Source organism: Podarcis erhardii, assembly GCF_964252035.2.
Source record: "Podarcis erhardii genome assembly, chromosome: 4".
NCBI classification, from domain to species: Eukaryota; Metazoa; Chordata; class Lepidosauria; order Squamata; family Lacertidae; genus Podarcis; species Podarcis erhardii.
In genome coordinates, this window is record NC_138508.1 from 61375580 (window position 1) to 61388698 (window position 13119).

The 13119-nt window shown below is 39.0% G+C and overlaps 1 protein-coding gene across 2 annotated transcripts in view; it reads left to right on the top strand.

Annotated features, from left to right (window-relative positions):
- Window positions 1–13119, top strand: part of CFAP47 (cilia and flagella associated protein 47) — a 193289-nt gene that overhangs the window by 141189 nt on the left and 38981 nt on the right. For both annotated transcript variants that reach the window (XM_081858847.1, XM_081858846.1), the window contains exons 56-57: window positions 1493–1649; window positions 8700–8792. In XM_081858847.1, the coding sequence (XP_081714973.1) occupies window positions 1493–1649; window positions 8700–8792 (250 nt within the window). The remainder of the gene's footprint in view (window positions 1–1492; window positions 1650–8699; window positions 8793–13119) is intronic.

Below are 13119 nucleotides of genomic sequence, written 5' to 3' on the forward strand. Positions count from 1 at the left end.
TCCTTTAACATGCATTTGGAAGAAAAACAGCAAGAAAAACTAAGTGCTAGCAGTTCTGGTATATATGGTGTATATACAAGGACAGTTCAAGAAGATGAAGTGCTATTATTCTGTCTGAAACCATGATAGCTCACAGAACTTTGATCAATAAATTAAAAAGTCTTGTTATTTATCAAATACCAAAGCCATAAAATAAGCAAATAAGTCACTGAAACCTTTCAGGTTCAAATTGAGGACTGACACTCAATTTTTGTCAACATGCCTCTCCTGTCAAATAGTGGCAAATCTTCAAGTTTTATCTCAGCCAAACCTTTAATCAATATCTCATCCTTTCACTTGCTGTGTCCAGCCCTCTCAACCTTTTCAGTGTTTTGCTCTAACCTTTGTGACTCACTTTGCTCTTTTCATCCTTAAATCATCTGAAACTTTTGAATTATCGACTGAACTTCATAAGAGAAAGGTATTAAACTATTGCATGATGGTAGCAGATTGAATATACATCAGCATTACGTTTCTACCATTCCAGTGCCAAGATTATTTGAGAAAGGCTTTCAAGGGTCCTTTTCACTGTATATATAGGAAGCCTGGCAAAACTTTAACCTTAAAAATTGGCATTGATTTTCTTCCCTTGATTTCACTGATTAAATGCTTCTGAACTGACACTTTAAGCTGTCTCATAGCTGAGTAACTGACTAATATAAAATCAGCTAATGACAGGACTTATAGGACAAGGCTTAACTGTTTCTGATTGTGCCTCATTGCTGAATTGAGAGAAACCACTATGGGTTATTATCTGCTTCGTTTGCTTCTGGTTTGCAGCTGTGCGAACACTCTGCAATACGAATTTGAACTCTGACTGCAATCACTTTGTTCTTGTTTTTGAGCACTGAAATTAACTTTGTTGGAACAGCACAACTGAAATGCCAGGATGAGTAGAACAGTTAGTCAAGATACTAATATACTTATAGCACCTAGTTTTCCCGGTAAACCAGCAATATCTGTATGTAATGGAGTGAGACTAATAATACTGAGCAGTGTTAAGAGACGAGCAGGATCTATTATTAGAGTGTCAAGTATTCTTTGATTACATTCTTTTCAGCTTCTTCTATTTAATATGCTGCTACGAATAATGCATCATCTCAAATTCACTTCAAAAAATGTAAGCAGTGAAGTGGCTGAAACAGCTTTCCTCTAATGCTTAATTAGCTTATTACCAATTAAGGGTAACAGGTGGAATGTATGAAACTTTTTTAGAGAAGGAAGCCAAATAAATTGTGCTAGAATTGGCTTGCTATCTATCTAGTGCTGCAAGTGAATGGTCTTCCTTGCATTGAGCTCTGAGTTTGCATTGGAATTCCTTATGTATATAAAAACCCCACTGACTGGGGCCATCATATTTTTACCTGAAGTTTAACATTTACAGGAAAATGAAAAAAAAAGAACAAAGAAGTGGTTTCTGATTAAAATGTGAATATTGTTATTCTTACCACAGCTTGAGGAATGGGTATTTTTATTGTCTGGGGTTGGTCTGATTCCTCAGCCATTGGAACCATCTTGTGTGAGTTCTTGCCTTGGTCACCATTCTTCTATCATCATAAGCTTCAGGAATCCTACATTTGAAGACATAGTGTTGGATGTCTTTTTAACAGGTACAGTAGATTCCTTTTATCATTATGTAATATATGTTGAATGCTTAAGTCCTTATTGTTCAGTTGAATTCAGTACCCAAACATGTTGCTTTGCCTAAACAATAGGGGGTTGGGCATTCAGCACATACTTTAAGTTTGAGTGGAAATCTTTGCCAGCCCACAGGCAAAGAAGTGTGTTTTCTTCTTGGGCACAGAAGGATTTATCTGTATTTACAGTTGGTGAACTAAGTTCTCCAGGGTGGGGTGGGGATATCACTGCTGGATCTCACATCTGCTTTTTAGTTGGCAACCTGAAGGACTTCAAGAAGGGTTTACCCTGTTCACCACCCCCCAGCCCTAGCCAAAGTAGGAAACTACAAGGAAAGCAGCTTACCAGCAAGGGTGCATCTTTTGCTAACAGGCCAGAGCAGGTCGGGTAGTAGACCAGGGCTCCCTAAAACAGTTTCAAGTCAGTCCTCCTTCTGTAACTTGGATTGCTTTTGGCGATGGACCACTTTCCCCTTTCTTCATCATTTAGTCTGTCAGCATGCTGGATCAAATGCTTGAAACTACTATTGTATGTTCAGCTGTTTCTACAGATACCTGGTACCATGGCAGCAATAAAGCACAGCTTCAGAACAAATAAAATTCCACTGCAAAGCATCCATAGACAGGTTTTTTTTTTAAAAAAAACCCCTAGACAAATAAACAGGTTTTCACCTGGCTCCCAAAAGAAGACAAAGACAGCCCTAGGCAAGTCTAAAACCAGGGTGAGGTTAGACAGTACTTCCCTCACCTCAAACAATGCGTGGGACTTAATGCTCTTAAGATGAGCCTAGGGCAGTGTTTTCCAACGTTGGTTCTCCAGCTGTTTTTGGACTACAACTCCCATCATCCCTAGCTAGCAAGACCAGTGGTCAGGGATGATGGGAATTGTAGTCCAAAAACAGCTGGAGACCCAAGATTGGGAAATACTGGTCAAGGGATTATTCCTTATCATACAAGCAGGGACCTTTTTAGCTGCAACCGATGTGTATGTCCACGACTGCTCTCATCATGCCAAACCTGGAAGTGACCCAAAGATGTCACAAAATGTCACAAAAGGGGGAAGAGTGGGGCGGGGATGGGGTGGAACAGGGTAGGATGGACTTATACAGGCCCTGCCAATGTGCACAGGGATCCAGAACATAACCCGGGCACAAATTGGTTGCTACCTATATGGCATTAGTTATTTTTTGGATAAAATTCTGTGGTTCTATTTCAGTGGTAGAGCAACTGCTTTTCATGCAGAAGGACCCATATTCAATCCCTGAATTCTGCAAGTGGGATTGAGAAAAGAACCTTGTCTATAACCCTGGAGAGTCACTGTCAGATGGGCCAGTGATCTGACTTGGTAAAAGTCTGCTTTCTCTGATGGGACAGTGAGGAAGACACTTCTTGAGCTACAGGAATGTTGCCAAGTAGCTTTAAAAATACACCTTTCATATGGCTCTGAAATGCAACTGAAGTGAACAGAGACTCTCCTAAAAATTATTCAGTAAATCTGAAATATTTAATCTCTACTTCTTCCACCCGCTCTAAATTGGCTCCAAGCTTACGTGACCCTTTCTATATCGTAGTTGTGTGTGTGTTTAAGACTCTATTTAGTGTGCCTGGGTAAAGCCTGGAATACGTTTGGGGCTCTGGGGAGCAAGATGAAAAAAGAGCATTAAAACAAACTGACAGACTGCCAGGCTGCCTCCTCCTTCAAGAAATTCCTTCCTTCTGAACATCACTTATCGAGACCAGCTAATATTGTGTTGGATTCAAAGACATGTGAGTGAAATGAGTTCACTCATTAGTGCTATTCCATGATTTGGTACGCAAGCACTGAAGAAGAAACAGTTCACCAAAGTATTTGGAGCTGCATCGCACAATACAAAGGAATTGTACACCTGTCTGTACATGGGATTAACACAATTCTGCACTGAAAAGCAAGCACTAATGGTTGATGTTCCCCATTGGAACACTAGAATTGCTCTGCCATGAGAAATTGCATGAACCCCAGGCATTTGGGACTTGAATCAGCCTTTTAGTTGACCCAGGATATTTTTAAAATCTGAACCGGAGAAGTGTAATGGACATGGTTAGGAAATGGCTATCAACAGTTTTATGCTGCACGCATATTGATGACCACATTTTTGGAAAGAAGAGATGTGTTACTATTACACCATTTCATTCCGCACCATTTAGAAAACAGCATGTTTTGTCCTGATTTATCATTCAAGTCAGTATCTCTTCTGACTTGCACAGCAACAGAACTATTATAAGAAGCAAACCGAGTCTAAACACTGTGCCAAATGGCGTATTTAGAAGTATCATTGTATTGGGCTGCTATTTGTAATGTGCTTTCTTAAAACAGTTTCCACAGAAATGATATAAGAAGCGACCTTCAATATAATCCCTGCAGAAATCATGTGCACAGATGAATACTATTGTGGCAGACACCAAGCAAACTTGGGAGAGAAAGGCACAGTAAGAAGAGGAAGCAAATAGGAACCTAGGACACATCTTATACAGAGAAGGACCATTAGTCCATCTTCCTCAGTATTGTCTACACTGACTGGCAACAGTTCCAGGTTTTCAGACAGGGGTTTCTCCCAGCCCGGCTTGTTTATGGCAGGGATTGAATCTGGTACCTTCCGCATGCAAAGCAAATACTCTAACCACTGAACTATGCATGGCCTTTCTCCTAAACAGATCAAGAAGCTAAATGCATTTAGGTTTACATAATGATTCACAAGTAACTACTTGAATCTTTGGCTTCAGGGTTCAGGGAACATTATTTTGCAAATAGACTATTCATTGTTGTTTATATTTTTGTACTATCTACATTAGGTTCATAAGACTGCATGGTTTGGTTGTTGGAATTCCCCAACATATCAATCCACATCAACATTTGACCTCCAATTGCTAAAGGCACCAAGACCTAGATTTTTCCTCTGCAACACTTACCAAATAGCTCTATCATTGTTCTGGGCAAATAAAATTCTGGACTTGTAAATTCATTCATACAGTAATATTTAAACATGTTTATCTGCATAAATCGGGATTTACATATTGGTATCTCCTCACAGGGGGAAAATACATTAAATGTGCAACTGGCATTTATGCTAATAAGTGCTGAACTAAAAGATTAATGTCTCTGCAATTACTAATCAGTTTAGGAGAGTAATTGCTCCATCTTTGGGATCTGACTTTATCTACTTGTGTAAGCATCTTAAGCTTAAAGCAGATCTCTGTAGCAATATTTGGGGTTGTTCACTGCCACAGTATAGCAGCTGCCTCATCCTTTGCATTCCTAAAGCTAAAACTATTTACAAAACATAATTGTATGCAGTGTAGCTTGGTCACCCCATTTTCTTGGTGAAATAGCCATTTTGCTTAAATTGGTGTGGAAATATTTTCTGACTGCTCTTATGCTTCTCTGGGAACTCTTTTAATTTCTGTGAAGTATTCAGCAGAACTAAATGCTGGATTTGTAGCAGTCTAGTCTAAACTTCTTTTTGTTGCAGTTTTTCCCTCTGGGTAGTTGGTATTAGAACCTTCAAAGACCATTTAATTCAATATACATAATTAAGAGCAAATAAACATCACATTTGTTGAAAACGTTAACTAAAACATTTATTTTGAGCATAACTATAGCTCTGTTTTTAACCATTGCATTATATTTATTTACTCAATATATGCCAGCACACTGTTATAAAATAGCATGGTCCTTGTTTTAGGCAGCAATTTTTTGTACACTTACCTGTGAGTGAACACAACCGTAATTAGTTCAGAGTAAAACGTACATAGGATTCTGCAGGTAGGCAAGATATAGGTTGGAATTCAGTGTTATCTGTAGAATCTTTTCAGTTTGTCAGACAGAACGATCCCTCTCCTTCCCCTGTGTACTGTTCTGGGGGTTTTTTCTGACCACCCCTTTGAGCCAGTTTTGGCAGCAAACGGAGAGGGAAAGTCTTGTTGTAGTAGTGGGAGTCCTTCTACAGGACATTTGCTGATAAGGCTTCTTAGGTGAACTCCACCCAAAATATTCAATAATTGTACAAATACAATTTATCAAAATTATATTACAAAAACTAAGTTTGGCAGAGAATAAATATTTCCAGGCACTAGCAAACTGTCAAATACATGAACAAATACCCAGAAGAAGTAATTTCTTATAATCTCATTAATCGATTATCTGGGACAACACATTCCGAAACACACTGTTTGTTTAAGAGCAATCTGCTGCTTTTGTAATTTAAGAGAGCAAGACTGCTTCTTTGTCTTTGTACAGTGTAAGCCAGGTGCACGTGGACTAATATTGTAATGTGAGTTAGGTCATTTAGAGTCTCATTTCCAGTAGAGTTGGAGAAAGCATATATTCAACTCTTACCAGTGTTGCTCTGTATAACAATCTGCTAGACAGTTTGACAGTGCAGATGTAACATCATTTGATTCTTGACAGCCTATTTTTCCACTCTCACTGTAATTTTTTTCACATGTGTCATTCACCATACCCGGTACAATGTTGCTGAAATTGGTTTTCCATTATAGTCTTTTTGGCAATCACTGTAAATGTCAACTCAACTAATTAGGTACCTATCTGTTGCTGCTGTGATCACCTTCACATTCCCAAGTTTGAGATAAGAGTTGTAGTAAAGACCACTATTGTAAGTTTTCGGAAAAAGAGGTTGAGATGAATTAATGGATGGTATGACAGTTAAATTGTCGCGTTAAATCATGCAAAGCAAATTTGTGTACAAGTTATAAATCTTTGTAACTATGGGATGTTAGGAGGGAAGGGCGAGTTGGTTCTTTGCATAATTCAGCCTTGTAAATAAGCCTCCAAAGTTGCTATCCTGAATTTTTAACTAATCTATTAAGAGGCTAGTAGGCTGCGTTACCATTCTGGCCACTGGGAATGAGAAACCTGAAAGTGCAGGCTTCCAGCTCATTATTAAGTTGCTGTTGATCAAGCAGACTGGTGGGGCTCGGGAGTGGGGAGAGGGACGGAGCCATCCTTCCATTCTAGCCCAGTGCATTTCCATGGTAACCATGTGGTTAGCACAGATACCAAGCAGGCTCAGGACTGCCCAATACATTTTGGCACCTGAGGTGAACCAGCAAAGGGTGCCTTCCCTCCTTGCCAGGGAATAAGGGATGAGCGAAGATCTACATTGGAATCTGCTACCCCTGTGGATCCTGCTGTCTGAGGCAGTTGCCTCACCTGGCCTTATATGTGGGCCATCCCTGAGCCGGCTGCTGGAAAAAGAACACAATGAGCCATCCCTTCTCCACCATCCTATTCACTTACCTTCATGGAATTCCTGGTCACCTATGGCTACCATACAGGCTGTTAAATATAAGGTAGACATAGTTCTCCTGTTATTTGCCATTCGCTCCCTCAAAAGCTAGTCAGCTTGGCCTGTTACCATATATTTCCCTCCACGTCATGGCCATTCTAATGAAAACCACATATTTATTAGCATGGTGCTAATAACACCAAGGTTGCAGGTTTGATCCCCATATGGGACAGCTGCATATTCCTCCTGCATTGTAGGGGGTTGGACTAGATCAGGCATAGGCAAACTCGGCCCTCCAGATGTTTCGGGACTACAACGCCCATCACCCCTAGCTAACAGGACCAATGGTCAAGGATGATGGGAGTTGTAGTCCCAAAACATCTGGAGTGCTATGTTTGCCCATGCTTTGACTAGATGATCATCAGCGTCCCTTCCAATTCTATGTTTCTATGATTCTATGATTCTATATATTCTGTATGAAAATAGGTGATGTTGCTTGGCTTATAATATAAATTCATTATTCCTTGGCTTGGAATATAAATTTCATCAGTGAGTGACTGCTCTCAGTTTGAAGGCAAGCATTATGGCATCTCAGTTCTTCTCTACCTTGAACTTTAAAGAGAAGAAGTCCCAACTCACTTATCTAACAGCTGCAGTGTCTACAGTAGGGTGAAATGTCTCTCTTCCCCATAATCTGTAATCCATAGTAGCATGGCAGGTATTGGGGATTGTGTTTCTCTCAATCCTGCTCTCAAGATTTGGCCTTTTTGGGGGCCATTACACTGTTAATCAATGGTGAGTCTGACTTAATAATAATAATTTTATTTATACACTACCCAGCCACTCTGGGCGGGTTCCTCTTGCTGGGCTGCCTGCAACTGGGCAAATGGCATTTAGCCAGCAGTGAGTTGGTTTTGCATTTTGGCTGGTTGCACTGTATCCTAACTGCCTCCAGGCTGGCAGATTGGAGTTTGGATTGCCCAGTGGTAATTCATCAGAGTTTGTATAACTTTATGTTTGCTGATTATCAGATCAAATTAATACTGATGATTTTCTCACTGCTGCAACACCAATTGTTTCTTTCTGGTATCATATTTTTCCATAGCTATGTATTGTGTGAGACTGAGCTTTATTTTTATTTTGTTGGTCGTCTCACCATGTAGTACAGTCATAATTAAATTTGATCTATCTGGGATGGATTAAATCACTTGTCCCCAGAAACTTCTATACAGCAAGAAGTAACATGTTGAGGTGCTGCAAATAGGCCTTTATGAATTTAGTTAAAATTTCAGTTTGGAATATAATTTCATAGAATTGGAGAGTTGGAAGAGACTCTGAGTGTCATCTCATCCAACTCTGTGCAATGCACAAATCTCAACTTTCTGCTTTAAAACCTCCGAGGAAGGAGAGTCCTTCTTTGCTATATATTTTTAAAGAACAAACATTTTTGCACATCCCTTTTCCAAAACTTTGGTTTTAGGGGGTATATTATTCCAAATAATTTTAATAGGATTCCATGAGCAGCTATAGTCATTTTTGGCATGCATAGGAGAACGATTAAAATGCAGAGAGACCTTAAAAAACTGTCATCTCCTATTTCAAAGTATACTTTGAAGAGCATTCATCAGTTCTTACATTAGAACAGCCTTTGATCACATTTCAACCTCCAGTGAATTCCTTTCCTTGAATGTGACATTGAAGCATAACAGAATTTTCTTTTTCTTTCCCTTCTTTTTATTAGATCAGGAGCATGTCATGCATAATCCCCATGCATCTGTATCCCACCATTCCAATAAGGACAGCATTTTCTGGCTTTCCCTCAAGCAAAAACAAGGTACACAATTGTATGGTTTATGTATGTTTTTGCAAAGTGATCTGCATAACGATTGAAAATATATATTCATTTATGTAGCTTAATTCCCATTTAACGAAACAATAAAGGCACAACTGTTTTGCTCTATTATATATTGTAGCGGTGGGACTCGTATTTGTTTAACATGGGTTGGGAGATATCCTCAAATTAGAGCAGGCATAGGCAAACTCAGCCCTCCAGATGTTTTGGGACTACAACTCCCATCATCCCTAGCTAACAGGACCCATGGTCAGGGATGATGGGAGTTGTGGTCCCAAAACATCTGGAGGGCCAAGTTTGCCTATGCCTGAGTTAGAGGAAGTGTGGCCCACGCAGAAAATGTTGAGAAGGAAATATTCCTCCCAGCATCCCAATTAAGTCTTAGATGAGTATTCATTGATGTGGTTCAGTTATGCTTATGGGTTTGATAGATGCTGTAGTCATTTGAGTTTTGCTGGAGAAGAATGTACTGGTAGGCAGCCTGCTGCTGGTTCACCTTATCCTATCAAAAGCCACCAAACAGAGAGTTATGTTGTTTATTGCCAAAGGTTGGTGCCAAAGGTTCCCATGATCTTTGTGCCTTCCCTTTCTCTGGAGTAGGAAGGTCCAGAGAAAAAAAAAAATTCTACTGCCATCTTGTCCAGGAAATCCCATGCTGATAGTACAAACATTGCTGGCATAGGTGTAGTACTTGTTGAATATATCTTCCAGCTGTCCCATAACTCCAGATTATAGAAAGACCCAAAGTTAGCTCACTGTTCTGTTTTTTGGGTCCCACTGCTTTGAATATATTGTTTACCTTCTCCATAACTCTTATAATCTAGTAATATCATAACTCTAGTTCTCGACAAATGGAGTTATTTAAATTGTTCACTGTAGCGAAAGATTAATTTAATTAAAATGAATATATATACCCTATTTCAACACTGTCATTCTCTTCTTTTTGATACTCCATCATATATTCGCTAGGATTAACAAACTTTTCTAAACATTATTATAGAAGAGATAATAAATCATTCATATCACATATACAAACCTATCCCTTGCCATGATTAAAGGGAATTTAGATTTCCCAATTTACTGTTCTGAATAGTGGTATTTGGATTAGATAAAACTTGTGCTGTTAAACCTGTCTGAGTTAATATAAAAGGAATATTCTTATTACTCCTATATTTCAGTTTGTATTTAGCTATTCAGTTTAGAACATATTATTTCTACCCTGAGTCTCTTGGGCTTGCTGATCGGAAGGTTGGCGGTTCGAATCCCTGTGATGGGGTGAGCTCCCATTGCTCTGTCCCAGCTTCTGCCAACCTAGCAGTTTGAAAGCGCACCAGTGCAAGTAAATAAATAGGGATTGCTGTGGCAGGAAGGTAAACGGCATTTCTGTGTGCTCTGGTTTCCATCATGGTGTTCCATTGCACCAGAAGTGCTTTAGTCATGCTGGCCACATGACCCGGAAAGCCGTCTGTGGACAAACACTGTCTTCCTCAGCCTGAAAGTTAGATGAGCGCCGCAACCCCAGAGTCACCCTTGACTGGACTTAACCATACAGGAGTCCTTTACCTTTACCTTATACTGCTACAAAATGAGTACAGTATGTGACTTAAGGTTGAAAATCTAATAAAATATTACATGCTTTTAATATTCTTTGATAACGAAACAGATGGAGTTTTATTCCAATTGATTTTGGAATAAACATGCCCTGGTGTCTACAAAGGACAGAATGTAAATTTTAAAAAATTAAAAATTAAAATAGATTGATACTTTGATTTGCTACTGGTTTAGTGTTGTTGTTTTTTTGAAAGCAATGTAATTTTTAGAACTTTGAAAGGAAGCTGATTATTAGAAATGTTATTTTATATGGTAGTAACAGGGACGCGGGTGGCGCTGTGGGTTAAACCACAAAGCCTAGGACTTGCCTATCGGAATGTCGGCAGTTCGAATCCCCGCGACGGGGTGAGCTCCCATTGCTCGGTCCCTGCTCCTGCCAACCTAGCAGTTCGAAAGCACGTCAAAGTGAAAGTAGATAAATAGGTACCGTGCTGGCGGGAAGGTAAACAGCGTTTCCGTGCGCTGCTCTGGTTTGCCAGAAGCACCTTAGTCATGCTGGCCACATGACCCGGAAGCTGTACGCCGGCTCCCTCGGCCAATAAAGCAAAATGAGTGCCGCAACCCCAGAGTCGGTCATGACTGGACCTAATGGTCAGGGGTCCCTTTACCTTTAACAGGGACCCTGCCATGTTTCAAATACACAGATGCTAATAAAAACACAGTCGTTGTACCGTTCTGCTTCTGGATTATGGTACAGAAGCTGTCAGTTTTTAAATATCCTATAGAAAACAAATTAGAAAAAATGAGGACCAAACTTTAGGTTTACAATTAAATGCCATTAGATGGGTTGGTTACTACTACTACTACTACTACTACTACTAGGATTCACTCTTCAGTCTATAAGCCAGTTAAGAATTAGATTTATTGTTTCACACAATGTGTCGCTGCTTTTTCTGATGTCCATTCCTTCATACGTATCTGTGTACTATAGTAAAATGTCAATGTTTTAACATTACCTGCATCATCCTGTTTACATTTTAAATAGAAGTTACCTCCATTGAGTTCATAGGGACTTATCAAGCAAGCCTGACTGCAACTATTGATATGTTCAGGAAATTGAGAAGATTGTAAAGTCAGGATGTGAGTAACCCGTACTAGGTGTTACAGCGTAGGAGGAGGGAATTAGACACATGGCTGCCATCTTCATAAGTAGAAACATGTTTATCATAACCTCTAGTTGGGACCTGTCACTCTTATTAGCAAGAAAGCAAATAGTTTATTAATGTCACAGACCAATAAAATTCAGTACAAAGAGGCACAACATTTAAAAGCAAATACAAATAATTATATATTTTTCTCCTCTCAAGAAGCCAGCAATATTTTTTCCTGATCTAATCACTCTTGGAACTTCCTCTCTTGCCAGTTATCAAGATAAGACATTTCTTATAAAATTCAAATATTTGAATTTGAACAAATTATTTACTTCCTGCAATTTTATGAACATTTTACTCTGAAATATGAACATAGACAAAATATTGGTCTACTGGAATTGATATAACAGTTAATCCTTTTACTTATATATTGACTTGGAATACCTTAATGATATAAATGGAACTCTAAATATTTAGAATAATTGGGTGCAAAGATGCAAACATAATACAGTGGTACCTTGGGTTAAGAACTTAATTCATTCTGGAGGTCTGTTCTCATCCTGAAGCAAAGTTCTTAACCCAAGGTACTATTTCTGGGTTAGTGGAGTCTGTAACCTGAAGCGTCTGAAACCTGAGGTACCACTGAAACTTTAGAGGGTGTTTGTATCTTTCTCTAGCAGAAACCTTTATGCAACATACTTTCAAAATATGTGTAGCTAACAAATTGTCCCAGAGTTGATGTATTAAAGTTGTAACATTCTTTATGTTTATTCCTATACTGTTTGGCAATGTGTTCTTTAAACACCTCATTCTTAGACATATTTTCCTGGATGTAAGCCCACTTGATTCCAGCAGAACTTTGCTAAATGTGCAGAGAATCATGGCATTAATCTTGTATATGATAGTGTTAGTTGTAAGTGCACTTTTTATGATAAATTAATATTAATTGCCAGAATATGTGACTGGTTGTTTGTTTTCTTTCGGGGTTTTTTAGCAGCAGTTATTAATGGCCAATCTTTAAGCAGGCTTCATTTCAAAACAAAGTAAATTGCATTGTCACTGCATATTTCATTACTGATATCAGCGCTCAATCCATTTGTTCTCATCTAAACAGCAACTGGTTAACTTGCTTTTCTTTAATACCAGAAGAACAGCTTTTAAATTCAAGCTTTCAATCAGTGAAAGTGTATAGAGCTTCTGTTGGAAGTGCCAAAATCTTTATGAAAGATAAGCCTCATGAAATGGCAACCAGAGCTTGTAAATATTCTGTCTCTGGTAAATATTCTTTCCTGAGTTATGACAGTCGTATTAACAAATAGATGAAATGTTCATTGTGTTTTCTTTAAAAGTCTTTTCACAGTCCCTCTTGCGGACTTGCCTTTGAGGTCTTTGCGGGTCAGAACATGACTGAGTCAGTGGCATCCTTTTAATGCTTGAACTGCTCCTGCCTCTTTATGCTCCCAGCACAGCACAAGCCGGGCAAGTTTTCCAAGGGGGAGGTAGGATACATACTGCACTGTTTCTTCTTGGCTGTCTTTTCAAATGGTATGGATGCAACTCCCCAGTTACAAACACTATCTAAAAATTTCTAGTAGAGAGGCTTTTTG